This window comes from Typopeltis vanoorti, chromosome 10, assembly GCF_054136105.1.
Source record: "Typopeltis vanoorti isolate ZY-2024b chromosome 10, IOZ_Tvanoo_1.0, whole genome shotgun sequence".
NCBI classification, from domain to species: domain Eukaryota; kingdom Metazoa; phylum Arthropoda; class Arachnida; order Uropygi; family Thelyphonidae; genus Typopeltis; species Typopeltis vanoorti.
Genome location: NC_143558.1, coordinates 136,233,066 through 136,254,843, shown reverse-complemented (window position 1 = coordinate 136,254,843; position 21,778 = coordinate 136,233,066). Strand labels below are relative to the sequence as shown.

Genomic DNA, 21,778 nt, shown 5'->3' with positions numbered 1-21,778 from the left:
GGCAAAATATTCCTTCACATCCATGAGTCATTAGAGAGATTAGCTTATATAGCACTAAAAAAAAAAAAATTAAAAAAACTGGCTCTTGAAGGGGATCCAAACAGCATAGTACAGCGTTTCCCAGGTTTTTTCCTACGACGGAACACTTCACAAATCCTGAAATTTTCACGGAACACCTTGGTTATTTTGTAATGTATCAATAATTAATGATTAATTAATTATTCATACATTACAAAATTGATTATGGCATAATTAAAGAGTATTAGTACACTTATGCGGTGTGACATGTTGACATATACAAAATTACATTTAAATCAGTTATCAATCACTGGACTAATGAAATCTTGTAGCATATTGTAGTTTCCTCAGGCCAACATCATTAATTAATTTGTGCTAATTTTCATTGACTTATCACATTCTGATCACCAAAAATTTATAATATTATAAGTACTTACGAGTGAATGCAGACTTTTTCTCCCGTGTGCTGGTAGTTTCCCCTCCTTTTGCACATCCTGGATATCGCTTTGTAGGCTGGAGGTGGATGAATCACTATCTGTTGCGTCACAAACACCTTCAATAAGAGATTTCTTAACACCCACCAAAATTAAACAAAGTCCCTCGTCTCTTGTTCATATTAAAATTTAAATCTGTAGGCCTATTACTTTTAATAAAATCACGGCACTACGGTTTCGAAACTTTCACCGTACAATACGAATCAGCGAAGAAAGTATTCAGTATTACTAGATTTGAGAACCGGATACAGACTACCTTGATCTTCAATTTCAGTGGAAAATTTTTCTTTTTATACTTCCTTGCTGATTGGTCACTAACATTTGCAACACAGATGTTATTTCTTTTAATTATGAGAACAGAGGATAAGCCGCCCATTGTTATATTCGGCTTGCAGGCAATTTTTATGACCGGTCATAAAAAGCGGTATTCCCTTTCCCAAATGTTGAAAGGTTTTGATGTGTGAAAATTAAAGATAATTCATGAATACTCTACGTTTAAAAATACAGGCTTGGTCACTAACATTTGCTACACAGATGTTATTAGGCCTTCTGGGTGTGAGCTTTTCGACATATTCCCAAATATTATTCTCCTCAGAATATTTCCACTATAAAATATTTATTCATGAAAAATACTTAGAAAACTAAAATGACAAATTCCAGGAGAATTTCTCGCGGAACACTTATTCACCTTCCGCGAAAGACCATTTGGGAAACCTGGTATAGTACATGAAAACAGTGAAAAATGTAGAAAAGAGCAAAGGTAACAATAAACGGATGGTATCTGTCAAAGGACACTCCAATGAACAAGGCGCTGGCTACAAACACGTGACTTGTATTTGTAGCCAGTATGTTGCTGGCCTATCTGTTCGGCAAACTGTTGGCAAATTGGACCATAACAGGTTAACAATCAAGGATATAATACTGAGAAAGAAGCTCAGGGAGTCGACTGCAAGTGTTACCCACAGCGGACAACCCACCACACTCACCGAACATGACCGTAGGTTGCTACGAATGATAATATGTAAAAACAGCCATTCAGCTGCCGACACGTTGAATGCGGAGTTCCGGGCACCGTCTGGTACGCGAATCTGCACAAATGAGCTTCGGTTCTGAATGTTTTTTGTGCAGATTCGCGTACCAGTTTCCATGGTAGGACTGCAATAAGCATGTTCCAGTAGTGCAAAGAGCATGTACAGTGGGACGTGGAAGATTGGAAAGCTGTGCTATGGATCGACGAATCAAGCTACCGAGCAGATGGATGAGTGTGGATGTCCGGTGAACGTTTCTTACCAGAATGTGTAACCCTAACTATGAAATTTGGAGGTGGCGGTGTGGTTTAGCAACAAACCTCTATTTGTGGTGCCTTGAAAAGTGAACTCCGAAAGGTATCTAAGCATTCTGGGCAATGCAGTGATTCCAACTTTGTGGCGCTTCTACGGAACTGACCATTGTCTCTTTCTGCAAGGCAATGCACCGTGTCAAAAGGCGTCTTCTGTAACTGCATGGTTTGCAGGGTAAAATACTCCAAAATTCCCACTGATCGCAATCGTACACTTGTGCCCCTTAGGATTGCTGTAGTTATCGCAGCGAAAGGGGGTACTACATCTTATTAAGGTGGGCGCGATGGCTGTTTGTTCCTCACACTATGGTATCTGTTGACATCTTTCCAAGCAGAGAGAGAGAGAGAGAGAGAGAGAGAGAGAGTGAGTGAGTGAGTGAGTGTTGTGTGTGTGTGTGTGTTAAAATGAGATAACAAATGAGAGAAGAAACGGTAGAAAATATCCAGGAGGTTTCTAGTTGAGATGTGTGGTAAGAAAACTTCGAGTGTGATATTTGATGTAAAGTGCTAAAATATGGCGAAATAAATGTTTTGAAATATATATATATATATATATATATATAATAGCCTGGTAAGAAAGTCGAATTTCAGATGATTTGGAAGAATGATAATATCTCAGTGTCAGATAGCATCTATAAAAGAAAAGTAAACTGAATGTGAGAATCTTAACAAAATTCAAAGTGAAGGATATCTAAACTGATGTTGAAAATAGTACCAATTTAAACAGTTTATAAACTGTTTAAATTGTTTAAACACTGCATAAACTGTTTGGAACTAAATATATATGTGGTGTAAATAGAATCCTATTCATGAGTGATACATAAGTTACTCTCATAATTATCAGAAATGAATTTTATGTTAAATACCGTATATGGTTTAGATGTTAAAATCAGGTGAAAGGCAGGATTATTTATGCCATCTCATTATATGGCCATGCCCTAAAAGTAATATGAACCCGTATATTCAATTAGGAGATATTAAGCTCAGTTCTTTACCCTGTGCAGAAGATGTCATCATCTTAAATCTACTGAAATTTTTTAGCCAAATGAATAAATGCTGTAAGTGACAATTTTTCTTTCTTTTTTTTTTAATAAAAAACCACTAAGATTAAAAACAGATATCTTATAATTTGAAGCATATTAATTTAGAGTGGAATAAACATTGTATCCTTCATTGGATAAACGTAAAAAGTAAGTGTTGCTGCTCACATTATGAATAACTTAGTATCAATTTTATTGCAAGTTTATTATTATTCTGACAGTTTTCATGAGCTTGTGCTGGTTAATAATCAGACTAAAACTATGAAAATAAACAGCAAATTAGAAAACAGTATCTGCATTCTCAGAGTGAAATTATTAGAAGATATTGCAGAGTTTTAGTAATTTAGATATGATATTTAGTGGAAATGACAAATAAGGAAAGATAACACAATAACTAACACTGATATAGAAAGAAGCCTGTTGAGTTTGGCTCAAGAAAAAAATCAGCCAAACGTTCGAGGTCAAGTATTCTAATGAAATCTGGTAGAATGAAGAGATGGCATCATTGGCATAATCATATTACAAAGTGAGAGATCAAAAATTATTTGGCATCGTTAGAATTAAGAATATGTAAGAACTAACAAAGATGATATTATCACGTAAATGAAATTATGGGAAAGATTAGAAAAAAATGTTTGAATAACAAAATGACAGGAAAAAAATATCCAGACGAAGTCTAAAGTATAGGTAGGCTGTTTCAGTTATTAGAAGATTCTGAATTATGAATTGATTAAATAAGAGAACTAATTAATGACAGACCCACCTGGAAGAAGTTCTTTATTGGAAATTAATCATGAAAGATTATTCGACTGTCATAATAACTGGTACATCACTTGAACAAGTTTACCAGATGATAATATTCTCATTTATACCACAATACATTTTAATTCCAGAATAATTAAAATGTATTAATTTTTTAAGTAATTAAAATGAAAAAAGTAGGCCATTTATCGTACTGACAATTTAGAATTAGTCCACAAAATAAAGACATTTATTAGTTTTAAAACAGAGAAGTCAAACTTTGACCATTTTTATTATTCTTAGAGCACTCTTCGTATATTTATACTATGTAATAAAAGTAACTTATTAATATGAGGAAAAAATCAATCCGTCAGTGTCCTCCCAAAGAAGCTGGGAGAAACTCCCTAATCCAAAGAATCCGTAGAGCAAATTGAACAACACAAAGAATAAAACCGACTGAAACAGAATTACAAACACTATTTTATTATTTGTTCGGTTGCGTGTGGGTCTGGATGGTAGTTTTGAAGCAATATACGTCATTTCATGTAATAATAATAATAAATATTATTATTAATATTAATAAACAAAAGAGGAGGTGGCATTGTGGCATTTATCAAAGAAAAATACAGTGTGACAGAAAAGCAAACTCACTTCGAACATGCGGAAACACTAATTTTGGAACTCACAAATAGCCACAATAGTATCAAATACACAATTAACACAATATACAGACCCCCAGATAATAATCTACTCAGTTTTCTTCACGAGTTAGAAACATGGCTAAGCGGCATCGAACCGCGTACAACACACAGGCTCATCCTAATAGGAGACATTAATATAAATACTCTTGACCACGCTTCTTCAACCACTAACACATATCTTGATATACTAAGTCAGTACAACATAAACCCTACCATTAACTCCCCAACAAGAGAAGAAATACTCAATAACTCAATCATGCATTGATCATATCAATATACGGGCTCCCATCCGTACATATACATTATCAGTAATTAACGTAAAAATTGCCGATCACTACTTTGTCTCAACTTCATTTTATTACGTTTCCTACCCCTCCCACCACCACAAAAGTCGACAAAACTCGATCATACTAAAGAGCATTGTCGATAACCAAGTAAAAAATACAGACTGGAATTCCCTACTTAAAATAAACGATCCTGTAACATTATACGAGAATTTTCAACTAACGTTCACAGAAATATACAAAAAAGCAACAAAACCTACACAAACGAGACGACAAACAGACAACAATCCATGGATAAATGACGACATGCTAAATACTATTACTGAAAAAGAAAATCTATGGAAAAAACTTAAAAAGTCACCCAGTAACACACATTTACAAACCTTATACAAAAAACACAAGAAATAAACTAACAACAAAAATTCGTAGGGCAAAAAGACACTACTACTTCCAAAAATTCATGGAATATAATGACAACAATAAGCAAACATTAAGCAAAAGATGTTGTTTGTGAAAGCTTCACAAACAACATCACACAACTCAAAAAAGACAAACTACCAACGATCAACAAAAAACTACCAACACAAAGTCAACAACAAACGATGTATTTTCCACCCATAACAAAACAGGAACTGAAAGAAGCACTCCTAAAACTAAAACCAAAGACCACTCCAGGAATAGACAAAATAAGACTCACAGACTTTATAACACACTTTGAACAAATAAACTTTTGAAATTCGTGAACATAATATTCGACACAGGCATTATTCCATAACAACTAAAAACTGCAGTAATTACGCCAATATACAAACACGGCAAAAGAAACGATACTCAGAACTACAGACCAATAGCTACGCTACCAGTCATCTCAAAAATTCTAGAAAAAATAACACACACCAGACTACAGAACTATTTACAGAAGCACAACATCATCTCACAAAACCAATACGGCTTTCAGAAAACAAAAAGCACCATTACTTTATTAGAAGACATCGCCGACACAATAAACAAAGCGCTCGACAAAACAAGTACGCCGTCCTTATACTGCTGGACCTAACCAAAGCATTTGACACACTTGAACATGACATGCTACTCACCAAACTATACTCAATAGGTATAAGAGGAACACTGCATACATGGTTCAAGAACTACCTCTCAAACAGAACACAAGTAACAAAAATAGGTACATGTCACAGTTGGAGTATACAAGTAAAACACGGTGTACCTCAAGGTGCCATATTATCACCCACTCTATTCAACATATACATTAACGATGTTCATAACATATCCATAAGAAGTCAAATATTTCAATACGCAGATGACACTGCACTACTAGCAATCCACACAGACATTAACAAAGCTCTCTGCAAAGCACAACAAGACCTAAACGAAATCACAACATACTTCCACCAAAACGTAATTCTAATCAACGGCACCAAAACACAGATGTTGATAATACACAACCCAAGAATCATATGCCCCGCATCACTATCGATACCTTGTCACACATACCGCTGCATTAACAACAAAAAATACCTGCCAATGTTCCAAAATCAAACCTGTAACACACGCAAAATACCTCGGTCTCTAAATAGATTCCCACCTTAAATGGACAAAACATATAGAATACCTACACACCAAACTCCGGATCATCGCAGCAAAACTCTTCCAAGTTAAAAACATTATTCCACCCAACATAAAAAAACTCCTATATCACGGTATCTGCGAATCCCTACTCAGATACGGAATAACAGTCTATATAAATACGGAATAACAGTCTATATAAATACGGAATAACAGTCTATACAAATACATCAAACAGCCACCTAACAAAATTAGAAACACTACACAGGAAAATCGTGTCAACAGTGATCTGGACACCTTACACGCAACAACCAATATCCAACAAGCACATGGCGATACACAGAATTCTGAGCATTAAAAACCTGAACCACTACATGGCATTACTACAAGGAATTACTTCAACATCATCTATCGAAACAACAGAGACACATATCGTATAACACGACCTACAACAACTCTCTACATCCCCACACCCTTCAACAACTCATACGGTTCTTTTGTGAGATCACATCAGATACCCACGCAACTCAACAACCTACCAAGAAAGTTAAAACACGTAGATAACTACAGAACATTAAAAAACGAACTCTGGAAAATATACCAACAAAGTTAAGAAACCATTAACACTAATATACACATCACAAATCATTAGCATCCAATGCCTACATCCCATACATAAACAGTAGCAACAACACAAATAGTGAAGGCTAAATCCCACTCTCTTCATAAAAGCTAACCCAAGCTTCGAAGTAGGTGGGATTAACTTGCCTCACTCATATACAAATAATCCTTATAAGCAAATACAGAAATTTGTATGTATAATCATTCTTTCTCAAACTTAAAAAAAAATTAAAAAAAAATAAAATAAAATAAAATAAAAAATTATACAAAAACTTCTGTATAGTCTTCATTGTTAATATTAGAAGAACATGTGTTGTAAATACATAATATAGAGGCAAAGGAGTGTTATTGGAGGTTTTAATTGAAATCCAATGTAGGAATTGCAGCACTTAGTGCTGAACTCTGTAAAATTGTAAGATGCAATGTCACACAAGATGTTTATTGTATGTATAAATATTTTAGCAATGAATAAAAAATATATTTATTTTAAAAAATAAAATAAAATAATAATAAGCTAATAATGCTAAATCATAACTCAAAGATACATTACCCTGTTTCATTAGTCTCAGTGTTTTATTTGTTTACTATTGGCCGGATTTTCTGTGCTTTCCTTTTTAATTTGTTCGCCTGTTTTCATGAAATGTTTTCTATAACTGCATAAGGAAGGGAATAGCGCTTCCGTTTTCCATATTGACTTCAAACTTTAACCACGATTTTGACAAATGGATCGTTATTGTACATCGAATTACGTTTTCTATTTCTCTTGAAAATTTGCATCTATTTGAATTGTTTCGAAAAATTAAAAAGAAATGTATATGTATTAACATTTCAGCTGGCATTATAATTTTTTTTATCAAGAATAAGTCAGGAAATCCTCGAGAATGAAAAGAAAAGTACAAATAAACAAGTAATGTGTTGTTATCCTTGCTCTAATTGCATCGTGAAACCGGTCACTAACACCTAAGGAGACTTTTTTTGCTCGCTTACATAATATACCACATAATTCTTTCGATGTTTGTGATCATTAACAACAGCCAAGCTTAAATGCTTCTCCTGTTATGACTTGATTGAATTCAAAGTTTATGACCCTTTGGGAGGTCGTTTAGGATTAATGATCAGTCACGAGGCATCAGTGTATTTGGTCTATCCACACCGTGTGAACCTATTCATCAGTTGTACGGAATGAAAAAAGTACATATGTATCCGCATTTTGAGAATAAAGATTCTGTCGGATTAAGGCCGTCTTTCACTAAATTAACTTGGATTCCAATGAAATCTAAGAAACGCAGTTTAAGATTGAATTGAAATAATTGGGAATACTGTTGTTTAGAAAAGTGTGTTACTATTATTCATTTATTATTGTGAATGAAAGAAGTATTTATTGACATTAAATACCATCTCTTGGAATTTTCACAACATTTATTTTTACAAAAAAAAAAATTTGAACACAATGAAATTGAAACGAGGAATTAAGAGAATGAGCGATTAGGTCACTAATTTTGAAGATTAAATATGAACAGAGTAATGGGGATTAGAAGACGACTTCATAACAGAGCGGGTGATAGAATTACAAATGCCAAACCGAATAAACGGAGCTAACATTCCAGATAACATTCTGGTCAAACAAATTTTCTTCCTGTGAATATTTTAAAAGCGACTCCGTCGTGACTTTCTCTCCAGCTAAATTCTATTTAAATCTGTATATCGTTCCTCATATATGTAGACTACCTTTCTTCTAATATTGTGTGTTTTTTTTTTATTTTTTAGGAAATACACATTAAGTTCTAGTTTTTTCATAGAAGTCGCATTGTATTTGTCAACTTTGAGATCCAACGAATTCCTCAACGTTCTATATTCTAATTAAACCTGCTGTTATTTTACAAAAAAACTTTTTCTCTTCTTTAATATAAGAGCTTAATATAATATAATAAAGCTAAACCATAATGTAGTTTTTTTGTAAACCGTATTAAGATTTTCTGACATTCTGTTGCGAAGATTCGCTATTCTGCCACCAGAGGTCTCTGAATTATGCACAGAGTTTCGTATTTTATAAAACGTATGATGAGATAACCATCCTTAAGATAACTGTAAAACTGAAGAACAGAGCTACAAAAAAGTTACGATACACATTTTTTTTTTTCTTTGAAATATTTAATTTCATTACCGAAAAATAAAAATTGTCGGCATGCTTTATCAACTTGATAAAGCATGCAGACAAAAACATTAAATTATAATGTTTTGTCATAAAGTTTCGCATCAAATATTCATCAGCATCGATATTTCCTCGGTTTTTACGCAAATATTCCTAATCTTACTTTCTTCGACAGCATTACTAATTCAAATTGGCTTGAATAATTTCGTTATAAACCCATCTTAATATGCACGACAACCATCTATTTATAGTTGGAACTCGCTTTCTTCTTCTTCTTTACTGTTCAATCTTTAAGCATATAAATTATAGTCTCTTGCATATCTTTCATTATGCTGATTATATTCTTACATAATCATAGAAAACCAAACCAAGAAAGTATTTTTGCCACTTCCAAGTTCTTTGTTATTGATTTTCTGAATGGGCAAGGAAGGCAAGTCACAAGACCAATACAATACAATAGTCTATTTAGGTGGAGCATTAACTATTCTAGTTGTCCTTAGAAGGTTTTTCCTCTGTTTTATTTTCTTTCTTTCTTTTTTTTTTAACTCAAGATTTGGTCTAAATCTGAAGCAGGAGTTATGATTTTTTCCCAGGAAACTAGAGTTTTTAACCCAAGAACTCAGCAAAATCGAAAAAAAGAATGTTTCAGATAATAATATACCAGTTAGGATTTAAGAACAGAAGATGGCGGCAGTTATATGTTGTATTCTCTTTTCCCATCTTTTGAAATCGTCTGCAGCCCTCAACTCAACTACCATCGATAACCAAGCTTGGAGACAAGTTGAATTAACTCCCATTAAAAACTGGTTAGGATAAAAGAGTTTGGCTTTCTCTCTCTTTAGGAATAAAAGACATTAACGGATTTATTTACTTCAATAAGAAGTATTTACAAGTGAGCACTATAATTTTTTTTTTTAAAAAAGAAAGAGAATATGACAGCTGAGATAACTGGACAATTTTCATTGATTTAAGAGAGTATTCAGATTATCAGATGACATAACAGATCATGTCATCTAATAATTATGTCATTCAGTTTATTAGATGACATAACATTCTTTTCTTCTCTTCACTAGTCCAGCTAGATTGGAGACATAACTGGTTCAAATTTCAACGATCTATTTGGAAAACAAATTCTTAATTACAACCAAAATACGATTGTAACAGGTGTCCTATTACCTATTTGATCAAAAACTGACTGATTTTCCCTTTCAGTCGTTTCCGACAGCGGGTGACTTCTGTAGGCTTTGCCCACAAAGTATGCCTGATGAGAATTTTAGGTAGATCTTTCCCCAACTCCCCCGTATTTTATCGGAACCGGTATATGACTGGGACGTATTCATGACTGCAATCCATGTGTGTTCACGGGGTCGGTTTGCCTGTTCTGGGAGACTAAAAACCCGAGTTTCCGGGTGAAAAAAAAAAAAAAAGAAAAAAAAAACACCTACCTCCGTGTGAGGCCGGCTAACTCACCTTTCGTAGAAGGAGACTAGATAAAGATTACTCACATCACTGACAGGAATCGAACCCATGTCTTTCCGACCAAAGGGTTTCGTCTATACTGACTGAGCTAGAGAGGTTCCATCAAAAACTGACTGCATTTAATCATTCTAATTGAACTATATTGGTTAATACCAATACACTTTGATTGCCAAATCGATACCGTCTTCGCCTGTCAGGCCAGCATGCTATGGTTCGAATCTCACTGTGTTTATAGATGACTGCGGAACATTTTAAGCAGCAGATGATTTTCATCTCCTGGTGGACTGTCACCTTACTTATCAGAAGCCTGTATGGCTTGAAAAGTTTCATGATTACTAGGACAGAGTTACAGTATTACCAACTCCTCCCCCACATACACACCATGTGCTATATCTTTCTGAATTGGGAAAATGTAATTGTCCTAAAAATAAACAAAACCTGGTCATACAGTACTTCGTCAAAGTATTCTGTTTATGCATTATGTAGTGCCACCTCTATTTTTTTTATTCATTAATAATAGCATGCGCAGTTTAAAAACTTTTAAACTGCGCATGCTATTTTATATTAAACATTATTTATATTAAACATTAAATATTCAAAACTATTAGTTTTGAATATTTAATAGATCCTCCACCAAAATATTAATGAAATACGGAGATACTAAAATATTCGGAGAACGAAGAAGTGTAAATGACTACGTAGTTATTATTAATTCTGCTTCTGAGTCTTAAGTGTGGTCTAATTCAACCAACGAATATTTCGGTGAATTATGCAGCTCTTTAATTTCTGTAAGAAAATGGAATATTAAGAGAAGTATTCATACTAGAATACTTCGGAATGAGGGAGGAGAGGAATTATAATTCAAAAGGAACGAAAAGTAAGAAAATAGCGACATTTTTGTTTTCGCTATTCTGAAAATTACGTTTTTACTCTCATACCACTAAAAATGAAATCCGATGTAAAATTCTTAATTCATTACTCTATGAAACAAAAGAAGGTTGGCGAACAGGATCCATCTTAATTTCCTTGCAACTCACTGACCCTTTCAGACAAACCATATTCCGATTATTAAAAAGAGCAACGACCAACGTTGAGCGAAAATTAACATTATGTACGATTTCTAGTGTGAGAAATGCTTGCATGTAAACTTGAAATAGACGGCGATCAATCGGGTTAAGTTCCAATGTCAGGTCAATGTTTAATGATCTGGAATACTTTATTGCTTCTACAGGTGGCTCTACCTGCTACGAAGGAAACTATAAGATTATCGGTAAAGCAATAAACAGCCAACTTTCTCAAGATATCAATAAGACAGTGGATAAATTGGAAGTAAGGATTTTAACTGACTATCCGATTTATGGGATACTGCAGAACAGCTAGTCAAACGAGTATAATAGTGACCAGATTATTAAGCCAATCAATCATATGATCTCTACTTAAATCTGATGAATAGTGCATATCTTTAATGAAATAATTTTTTGCAATAAGTGATGGATATAAAACGTAATTCTGCAAATGAGATTTTTTTTCATTGTTGCAAATATGTTGCTGTTTTATCAATGAAAACATGTATAACAGGCAGTCAAAAGTTCATTTGTAGAATTATTTTGAGATAAAATATGCACTCATGAAAGTATACATATTTAAGGACATAAAATATTCAAAGATATTTGAATATTTTTTTAGTATTTAAACATTTAGATTCCTTTTTTTTTTCGTCACAAATTCCATACATTTCAAACACTGATACATGTTTTTTTAAAAATCTCGGCTACACCCGTTCGAATACCTAAACCCTAATCAATTACAATAATTTAAAACACCTACGGTCATTAAGAACTCGAGCTAATTAAACACCTTCATTTAAGGAAACAGTAAATATTATTTCAAAATTAAATTGCAATAAAACGCATGAAATTATGAATTGCCTCCTATTGGTTAACCTCGCTATTAACACTCGCGGCAAATAATAAAAGTTTAAACTGTTCTCTCCAGAAGAGGTCGCATTTGCTGGGTAGTCAGGTGAATGACTCCTCCCCATCCCCCTTCTTTTTTATGACATTAACTGAAATAAGAAATGAGGGAAATCCATCTAATCTCATCTTGCTTATGGTAATTTTTTGAGTCGATCCCTCGGATTGTTTAAGGCGCGAAAACTCAAAGCCGAGTGTCGTGGAGCACTAGACGGCTATCATGCTTGTCGTCTGTTACAGAACAATGATTGACCGTCACATGTATTCAAGCTAACGTGCGTGCGACCAAACAACGAACTGCGAGGGTGGTCACCGAGCCGTACCTGTGTCTGACGGCACGGAGTACGCGGGAGCGGCGTCCACCTGTCCTCGACTACATTCATTCAACGGAAGCACCAAAGCCTTCTAGTCAGTTGCCAGGACAGAGTTAAAAAAAATAATAAATAAATAAAAAAAATAAACGTGCATATTGTACTTCACACGCCACGCAGTAAGATAACCTTCGACCCTGTCCAGCATGAGGCTCACTCTTGCGTGCAGCGAGCGCCCTAAAATCTGGCACAAAGCTGGTTCCACCAGCAGAATGGGCGCAGTCTCGCGGAACGCGTCTTGTGCCGTTTCCGGCTGCTTGTTATATTTTTTTTGTTTTGTTTTTTCGAAGTGGATGTTGTCGGTAGGACAGGAATAAACGAAGCAAGCAGTCTCTCTCTCTCTCTCTCTCTCTCAGAAACTTCTTGATAGAGCTAACCACGCACTGTTGCAGTAAGCCGTAGGGCTCCAGTCCGGTTCTAATCAAGGCGACCAGCTTTCATCTAACCTGACGTACGCAATGGTGCCGTGACTTCGAGCGTCCTGTTCTCCTTGGTGAGGGGGTGGGCCATGTACACCCACGAGCTGAGTGCACGCTGAGCGGTAGGGCAGACGGCCATCGATGACCTTGGTAGCACCTACCTCACTCTGGCAGATGTAACAAGCTAAAGATTGAAAAAAAAGACGGAGGGGGGGGGGTACCAGATATATGTTTCCCGAAAGAAATTACGAGCACATTAAAGTTTCTTTTTTAGTGAACCTTTAAGAAAACGAACTGGAATAAAATATTAACGCGTGCATACACGCACGCACACACACACGCACAGACACACACACACACAGGATTCGTAGTTTGTGTATGAATAGAGTTTCACGTATTAGACAGACCAAAGTGGTCTTCAGTCTGCTGCAGACTACTCCATTCAGAACGCATGCAACGTCACCCCTCACCTTCTGGCTGATCAAGGGGAGAAAAATTGCCGTCGGCCATGAAAGCGCTGATGTGCCGGGACCGTCAAAGAGCTAAGGCATGCCGCACGGCGCCCGTCAGGGCTACGTGCTGTTGAAGCGGCTTGCGTGTCCAGTGTAAAAGACATGTGATGGGCTGGTTACTGTACAGCGGTAATGGCGCCAGCCAGGTGGGGGTAGAAGTGACGGGCCCGTTGTGTTTGGGTTCAGACTGGCAGTCTGAAAAGTTCTCTGTATTCGAAACTCAAACAAAGCGGGTCTGACAGTGGCTGGTGGCGCTCCTCTTAATTCAGAGATTCTCTGCAGCTCCACATTGCTGTTATCTGGTAGGCGTAGCTGACAGTGGCGATATTTTTATAAAACTCTGCTGGAGGCATTTGGACCTACGCAACCTGCTCGAGCTCTTGAACATGCCAACCCCTCGTGCCGTACTCACGTCTCTCTACTTCATCCCTCAGGGGGAAACTTAAAGGGGGGGGGGTTGAGAGGGATAGGTTGGGTTTCGAAGGATGAGTGACGGCTGAAGGCGGGAAGACCGTCGTCTTTGTACCGCTGGCTCAAACGTGCCTAGCGACGAAGCCTTGACGTTACACAGCTTCTGTGGCGCGTTCGACCAATCACAGCCGTCCGCTCAAGTTGGGAGGTGGAGCGACGCTAGCTGTCATCCATATTCATCGTAAAGAGACCAAGGCTTCTTGCTAGTTTAAGTACTTGCTCGCTGGCAACGTTCGCACCACAAGCACAGTTCTCAACTTTCTTTCTTGGTCGGTGTTTCCTTCAAGCCGTCACCACGTTGAACTTCACGGAGTTTTCGGCCCCCTACCCGAACATGGCGGGTACTGCGGATGGCCTTGACCAGGATGTGACCAACAAGTCGGCGTTCATGGAGATCCAGCAGCAAGGCCTGTCCGCCATGCCTCACCATGCCCAGGCCTATCCGATCCGGTCCGCATATCCGACGCAACCGACACAACATGAAGCTGCGTTCGCCACTTCGCAGCATGCGCGACCGTTGGGAGCCTACCCATTCCCTATGAACAATAGTCCGTTAAATGCAAGCCTTCATAATACATACACCCATCCAAGCCACCCGTATCTTACTACATATCCTGCCAATGTACCTGGATGTCCACCATGTCCATCCCCTCCTCGGGACGGTAAGTTCACTTTATTACGTAACGTTTCCTATTGTTTCTTAGTATTGTGTGCGTGTGTCTGTGCTGTAGCTTAAATCTAGCGACTGTACGTTCAACAAGTTGGCGTGTTCACACCCTATAGCAGTAGGTAAACACAGTGTTTCGGAAACGTCTGTGACACTTAGTCGGTAAACATCCGTAACAACCGTCATTAAGCTCGTTACCTAAGTTTGGGCCAGGCCATGATTGACTGCCGTACTTCACGACTGTGTCGACCTGGTAATCTAGCCGTCACGGTTTTGTTGAACACATATTAATGTCGCCTAGGACAGAGGTCATAATAAAGCTATTTGCGGCCAAATAGCTCACTAAACGCTGATGACATTAATGTCTGTATGTTTAACGCTTCTACCTGTACTCGCAATTATTTTAAATGGCGTTCAAATGAGTCCGTCACATAATAACAGCCTAAACAAACAATAGACTAAGTGAATTATGGGCGTAGCCAAGGATAACGCCGTCCTTATATATGCACGTTCAACAACTGACGAATGATTTCAGTCTTTTTTGTGACGACCACGGGACACTACGAACTCGTCTGTGTAATATGTATTCTTAAAATCATTTTTTAAAAACTTTAATAATTCTTTATTCCATCGAAATGAGTTCGTTGTTTTAAGATGTCTTCATTATCTGCTTTATTTTTGCCTGGATCCATTCCCGCCTATTTTTGTGGTCGAAACTTTGGATATTTCGAAATGTTTCTGCTTGTTCAATATACTCCGAGGATTATACGAGTTGGATAAGCAGTTTTCAAAAGAATGAGGTAATGGAATTTTAACGTGCTTTCTCTTCTTTTGCCGAGACTAGTATTTATTTATTTTAATTTAATGTTTACATAATGAATTCATACATAATAAATAAAAAATGCATAATAAATTCATACATAATCTCTAGCAGATGTAAGCTGGATCTATTACTGTTGTTACATGTTACCAGTGTTGCGAGTAAGACTATTTATGATAGTATCTTTACGTTATCTATCTATACGGTGATAAGGCGCCGAATCAAATGTACTCCATGATAACAGCCCGATTTCTATTTACCATTTCTTATCAGTTGAATATCTTAACGTCAGTGCAACAATTGAAAACATTAACGTTATTGTAAATAAATATTAGAGCATTTTTATTTAAATTTATCAGCAACTTATCCCATCTTATCTTTTATCCAGAGTTATAATGCACAACTCCTGGGAAAATGCATGTAATCTCTCCGACATGTTTAATGACTAATCAACAATAACTATTTTTTTACTGCTGTTGACTAACTTTATAAGTTATTAAAAAGCTTTATTATTTATAAGTTATTTAAAATCACAACTGCTGAAAATTCACGTATGTCTGCGCTCATTCAAAGTTAAACAATTTCCTTTTTTTTTTATTATTATTTTTTCTTGTACCCATCACCTCACCTTCTCTGTAACTATGCGTCGTTAAAAGCAAACACGGATGTGCTGGGTTGTTGCAGGCACTTGCTTCTCCCTAGGGCCTCGCTAATGCTGCCAGCTTAGCGCGGGAGAAAAGTTCTGAGATACAACGCACTTTGTTATAGTTCAATAATTGCTATACAAGCAAGCCATATGCAGCTAGATATATTCCAGGATATGGAGTCATCGGGCAGTTTTAAAGTATGCTGAATTTTGCTAGTATTTTATACAAGGACTCAAAAACTATAAGCAGTGAATAATACGGTATTCTAGTATGAATACAATGTTCTATATTATTATTTATAACTACTTAAATTTAGTAATTACTTACAAAACTTTACATCACTTCGTTTAGAGAGTTTTTTTTTTAATTTTTTTTTATTCTTGTGCAATGCTAATCTGAAGTTTGTAAGTGAAAGCTTTAATTATAAATTCTACGAACTGTAAATGAACTGTTTACTGGGTGTGTGCATATACGAAGATTTTGTTTTTATCAGCCGTGTCACTTAGTTATATGCAGTCCAAGAAAAATAAATTATGATGATTTTACGTTAAAAACTAAAGTAAACGTTATGTCAAGAGATGCACATCCAAGTGACTTTCACAATAATGTAATCCAAAAAATGATAAGAATTTCAAAAGACACGTGTCAGCTTTCTAAATACTAAAAAACGTATCGTGAGATATCAGTATCTTTAACAGAATAACTTGTAGTTGAAGTCTTTATTGAAGTACAGAAATAATGCTTGATAAATATTTAAGACATTTTTTGGAAAAAAAATTCATTATTTTAAAAATATTTCGGGAAGACGTCAGCGCTCTTTCCCCCATGATAAATTTCAATATTTGTACCAACACATACAAAAGAGAAGTTGTTTTTTTTTATTACTTCCAAAATTCAATAATAGTGGCGATTATTAATCAGTTATTGGTATTGCAAATTCTCTGTTAAGTAGGACTGAACTTTGATTCTTTGTATTTCTTGTTATAATGGATCTAAATAAAATATATAGATTATATAACATATACTTAGCAATAAGATTGTGTGATATTTGTATTAAGAGAGAGAGATAAACGACTGTTGTGACTGTTTCCTTGAGTGTACACTGATAAATCAATGATGTCGCTGATGACTGGGACTGCTCGTCTTAATCTATTTCTTAATATAGTAGATATACTCTGTAATTGTTTTTCTTAATAACAGATATTTAGTTAATTAAAGTGGAGCACCAAAAACGAATACAACGATATTCGTTTTTGGTGAAATAATTGGAAAACTCTAAAACATTAGTACGATTGTTCTGAAAGTTGGTATGTATTTCAGACAAATCACAACTGGAGGAGACGCTAAGGGTGAACGGCAAGGGCAAGAAGATGAGGAAACCTCGGACCATATATTCCAGTCTTCAATTACAACAACTAAATAGGAGGTTTCAACGGACTCAGTACCTAGCGTTGCCCGAACGAGCGGAACTAGCCGCCTCCCTTGGTCTGACGCAAACACAGGTAAGCTACAGACCTCATCCTGTTCTCTGCAACACAATGGCTGTCAGCGGTTTGACCGGTCTCTTTCTTTTTCTCTCTCCTTCTCTTTCTCTCTCGTGAGCCTAGTGATCTAGTGAGTGCTTAGAAAGTGCACATCATGCGCGCGCACGCACACACACACTAACACACAGTCTATTGTTGATTGTAGCGGGATATGCAAGCATGGTTCACTTTCTCGGCAATCAGCCACACACAAAGGAAGCTTCGTGAATGGGTTGAAAGAGTTGTAAAGTAGAAACATTGGAGACCAGAATAAGGTTACTGGTAACAAACAATTACAATGTATCAACTACACGCAGTATTTATTACCCAGCTATTAACACACTTCATCTGTTATATAATAATCTTTATTAGTTTGCTAATTATTTCAAAATGTTTACTTTTGATGATACATACAACCAATAAAAGTACAATTGCTCCCCCCCCGCTCCACTAAGTGTTAATAAAAACTGCGTCCTCTAAGCTTTAGTTATTGTGTTTGTAGTGACGAAAATGTTTCTTTCACCACTATAGTGCTATGAGAAGGCGAAGCTCTTTGTTTTACGAAGTTATATCATGATCATTGTTAGCACTTAGCATTCTTTGTAATACAGAAATAGGATTCAAATTAAAACTTAAGCGATCTCAGAGAACAAACGTGAAGAATTATACAGTATTAAATATTCGGAATACATGCTTTTTTTATATAATGTAATTATTAATATTATTGTGGCTGTGAATGAAACCTTTAGCAATATGCGTCTGAACCTGAGTGAAGGGGATTCGCATTGAATTATATTAAGTAAATTCAATAAGTATCTCTTAAAACTAAACAATTCATATATTTAACAAATAAAAATATACACTGGGGGAATTTTAAAACTACGAAGACGAATTTGAGAAACCTCTCAATTTATTTCTGTTTCTACACATGTAAAACGATGTTCCGATTTTAAGATTTTTATTTTTTAATCTTAAAGTTTGGATACAATATCACGGGTTATTTAAGATTTTATGGGAGTTTTACCTCTTTCTACTATATAACAGTACATATGCAATATCTAAATTAAACACACAGTAGCATAAAAATACACTGGACTCGTGTCCCACACCTGGCTAACGTCACTTTATTGGTGCGTGAATGAACATGGCAGCTGAGAATACCTCCATCAAGAGCACACCTGTTTCTTATTTCAACATATGATAATTTCTTACACGATATCCTTCGAAGGGGTGAGAGTTCTCGGTTTTACCGCCTATTTATTATTCTTTGTTCAAAGGGTAATCGTTGCTTTTGTATAATGATCGACTCGTAAGTAAAAATCCCTGAATGCATCAAGAACGTTTAGAGAATCTTCTCCTAGCGATCTAGGAAACCCGAAGTAGTGATTTAATTTTTATGAAAATCTAAGTTCCATGACTCCATTTAATATCATCTTAAGTAAATCTACTTTCATTTATGTTTTACAAATAACACAATAGAAACACTGGAAATACAGACGTTGACTGTTTGAAGTAGTGGGGAGGCGGTGCTGAATAGTTAACGGATAGTAAAATTCTCCTTTTGATCGCGGATGAGGCTGTCTTTTAGTTACAATTGGTTTATTTCTCAGAAATTTCCTTTGTGTTGAAATTGTTCCTTTGTTTATAGATCAAGAAGTCTAGATTATGATAACATATAAATTTGAGTAATGTCGCCCATCAAATATTAAAATTCCGGAATGAATTAGGATCTCGCCGTACCCGGTCAGTGAAAATCTCCCACAACTCAATTATATATCCTCTTTGTAGTATTAGATATTACAAGGAGGATATATATAATTCCCCTCGATATGAACAATCTATTTAGCATTAAAACTAACATTTAACTTTTGAGCAAAGATTGTCTTTAAAAACGGCAAACTCAATGAATTCCGCAGTGCATTCTGGACACGAAACTATCCGAATATTGAACTCCCGACTTGCATTATCATGGCAAAGCCAAAAGACGTTTGAATGAAAATGGAGGATTTTTTTTTTATTATTATTTAGAAAAGCGGAGTGCGTTTTTGAAATTATCAAGTCGCTTTTTTTCACTCTATATTGAGTAATGCTCGAGTAATTTATTTTATTTATTTTTTTTTTTTAAGAATAACTTGGAAAAGCACGTTCCTATAGGCGACTGAGTCTTGCATCTTTTGAGTTATGGACTATAGAATTAAACGTGTTTGGAAAGGCATAAATATTACTGTCTTATTATGAAAATTGTGGCCTTCCAAAATCATTCTTTGTACGCGGGTTCAAAGATTCAACAAGCAGCTGGTGGCGGTTGGCCTAACGGTGCCACATTGTGCTAAACAGCTTAGATTTGCAAATTTGAAACTGATAACTAGACGGAATCTCACTTTTAGCGGCATCAAACATGAACATGTATCACACTTCTTTAGTTAGTTAAAAGCTGAACGATCGATTCCTAGAGAAACGTATATTAAATAACAAGAACTTGAATTCTAAATGAAGTATTCTCTGAACTTCTTTTCAAACTTCTGTAAAACTTTGTCTAGAATCAGATACTTTTTCGATACATTCGTTTGAAATTTAATGCCATTACGATTATTCCGTTTACTTCATCTCGTTGCAATCATAACAGCAGAATCTTGTACCAAAGACCTTTCTTACAACGATAATTTATGGCGATAATTTATGGCGATAATTTCTTACAACGATAATCCCAGTCGATCTGTTTCCTTCGGCTAATATTTATTTTCAGGTCTAAAATTATTTTATTTTAATTCTAAAAAATGTTTTCCCCCGTCAGCCATTTGACATTATGGCAGTGGGCCAGAATAAAGGAATTTTAAGGCTCTATACCCAGCAATTATCTCTTGCAGAACAAAAAATCCCTCTTACATATCATCCCCACCTTTTTCCTCTTTGAATGAATTCTTACCTCTTCACAAGTTTCCGTTACTTTGAAACTGTCTCATTTACAACATCCACCCATTTTTCTTTGTTTCATGACTTTTGTGTGGCTCTTCAAAGTTAGCTGGTTTGGATCCCTCACATGAGCTATACGACACGTAAGGAAGAACCGTATGTGTGCGTACGAGCACACACACACACAGAAAGAGGGCACGTGCGATTCTACGTAAATTATTAACTGGTATTTTATTTCTTTTTCTTATGTTGTTATCTTAAGAGTAGCATTGATTGTGTTTGGTATTACGGGCGAAGTAGCTAAGGCTGAGGACAGTAGACTTCTCAACCGTGTGCATTTTCTTGTCAGCGTGCTTGTTTTGTAGGAGAAAAAAATCTTATTACCACAGTTCAGATTGACATTATTTCAACTGAAGACCTCACCTTCAGTTGAAAAGCGATGAAAGTTTCAAAAACAAAGTTAATATTTACCAGTTTCAAAATTGTGGTTGGATTATTGAATGAAAATAATTAAGCGTTGGTTAACACATAAAAATTAGTTAAAGTGATAGCAAACAATAATGACTTACGGATGACAATGAAAGTGTTCTCAAGCTATTTTATGAATTCTTACGTCCTTATAAATTGAGATGAAACAAATCCAAAAGAAATTCGTCTTCGTGAAGGGGGGTACGTGTAGTGCACGTGGCATTATGCTCAGGCAAAGCTGTGCAAGTAACACATGCATTTGGTTTCCTAACACCACGTGCTACTCAAACTTGTTTTCGTGTATTAATACAAACTAAAGTGATTAAAATAATTCGTGACGAAACGTCTGTTTGCTCCTCCCCTGCCTGCGGTTTAATGTTATGAAGGGCTACCGTGTCCCTCACCCACTTTTCACAGGGTAATCGAAAAAACCAACAACATCGACACTTCGTGACAGCTTTTCAAATAAGAAATGTGCTGGAATCACCAATTTCCAGTCTCAAAAACGTAATTACAATTACCAGAAACGAAAAGAGAATTC

At 35.8% G+C, this 21,778-nt stretch overlaps 1 protein-coding gene across 1 annotated transcript in view; it reads left to right on the top strand.

Moving 5' to 3' along the window:
- Window positions 1-14,533: 14,533 nt before the first annotated feature.
- Window positions 14,534-21,778, top strand: part of LOC150102825 (homeobox protein Dlx6a-like) — a 46,613-nt gene continuing 39,368 nt past the window's right edge. Inside the window, exons 1-2 of the mRNA XM_090399348.1 lie at window positions 14,534-14,861; window positions 17,654-17,835. Of these exons, the coding sequence (XP_090255474.1) occupies window positions 14,534-14,861; window positions 17,654-17,835 (510 nt within the window). The remainder of the gene's footprint in view (window positions 14,862-17,653; window positions 17,836-21,778) is intronic.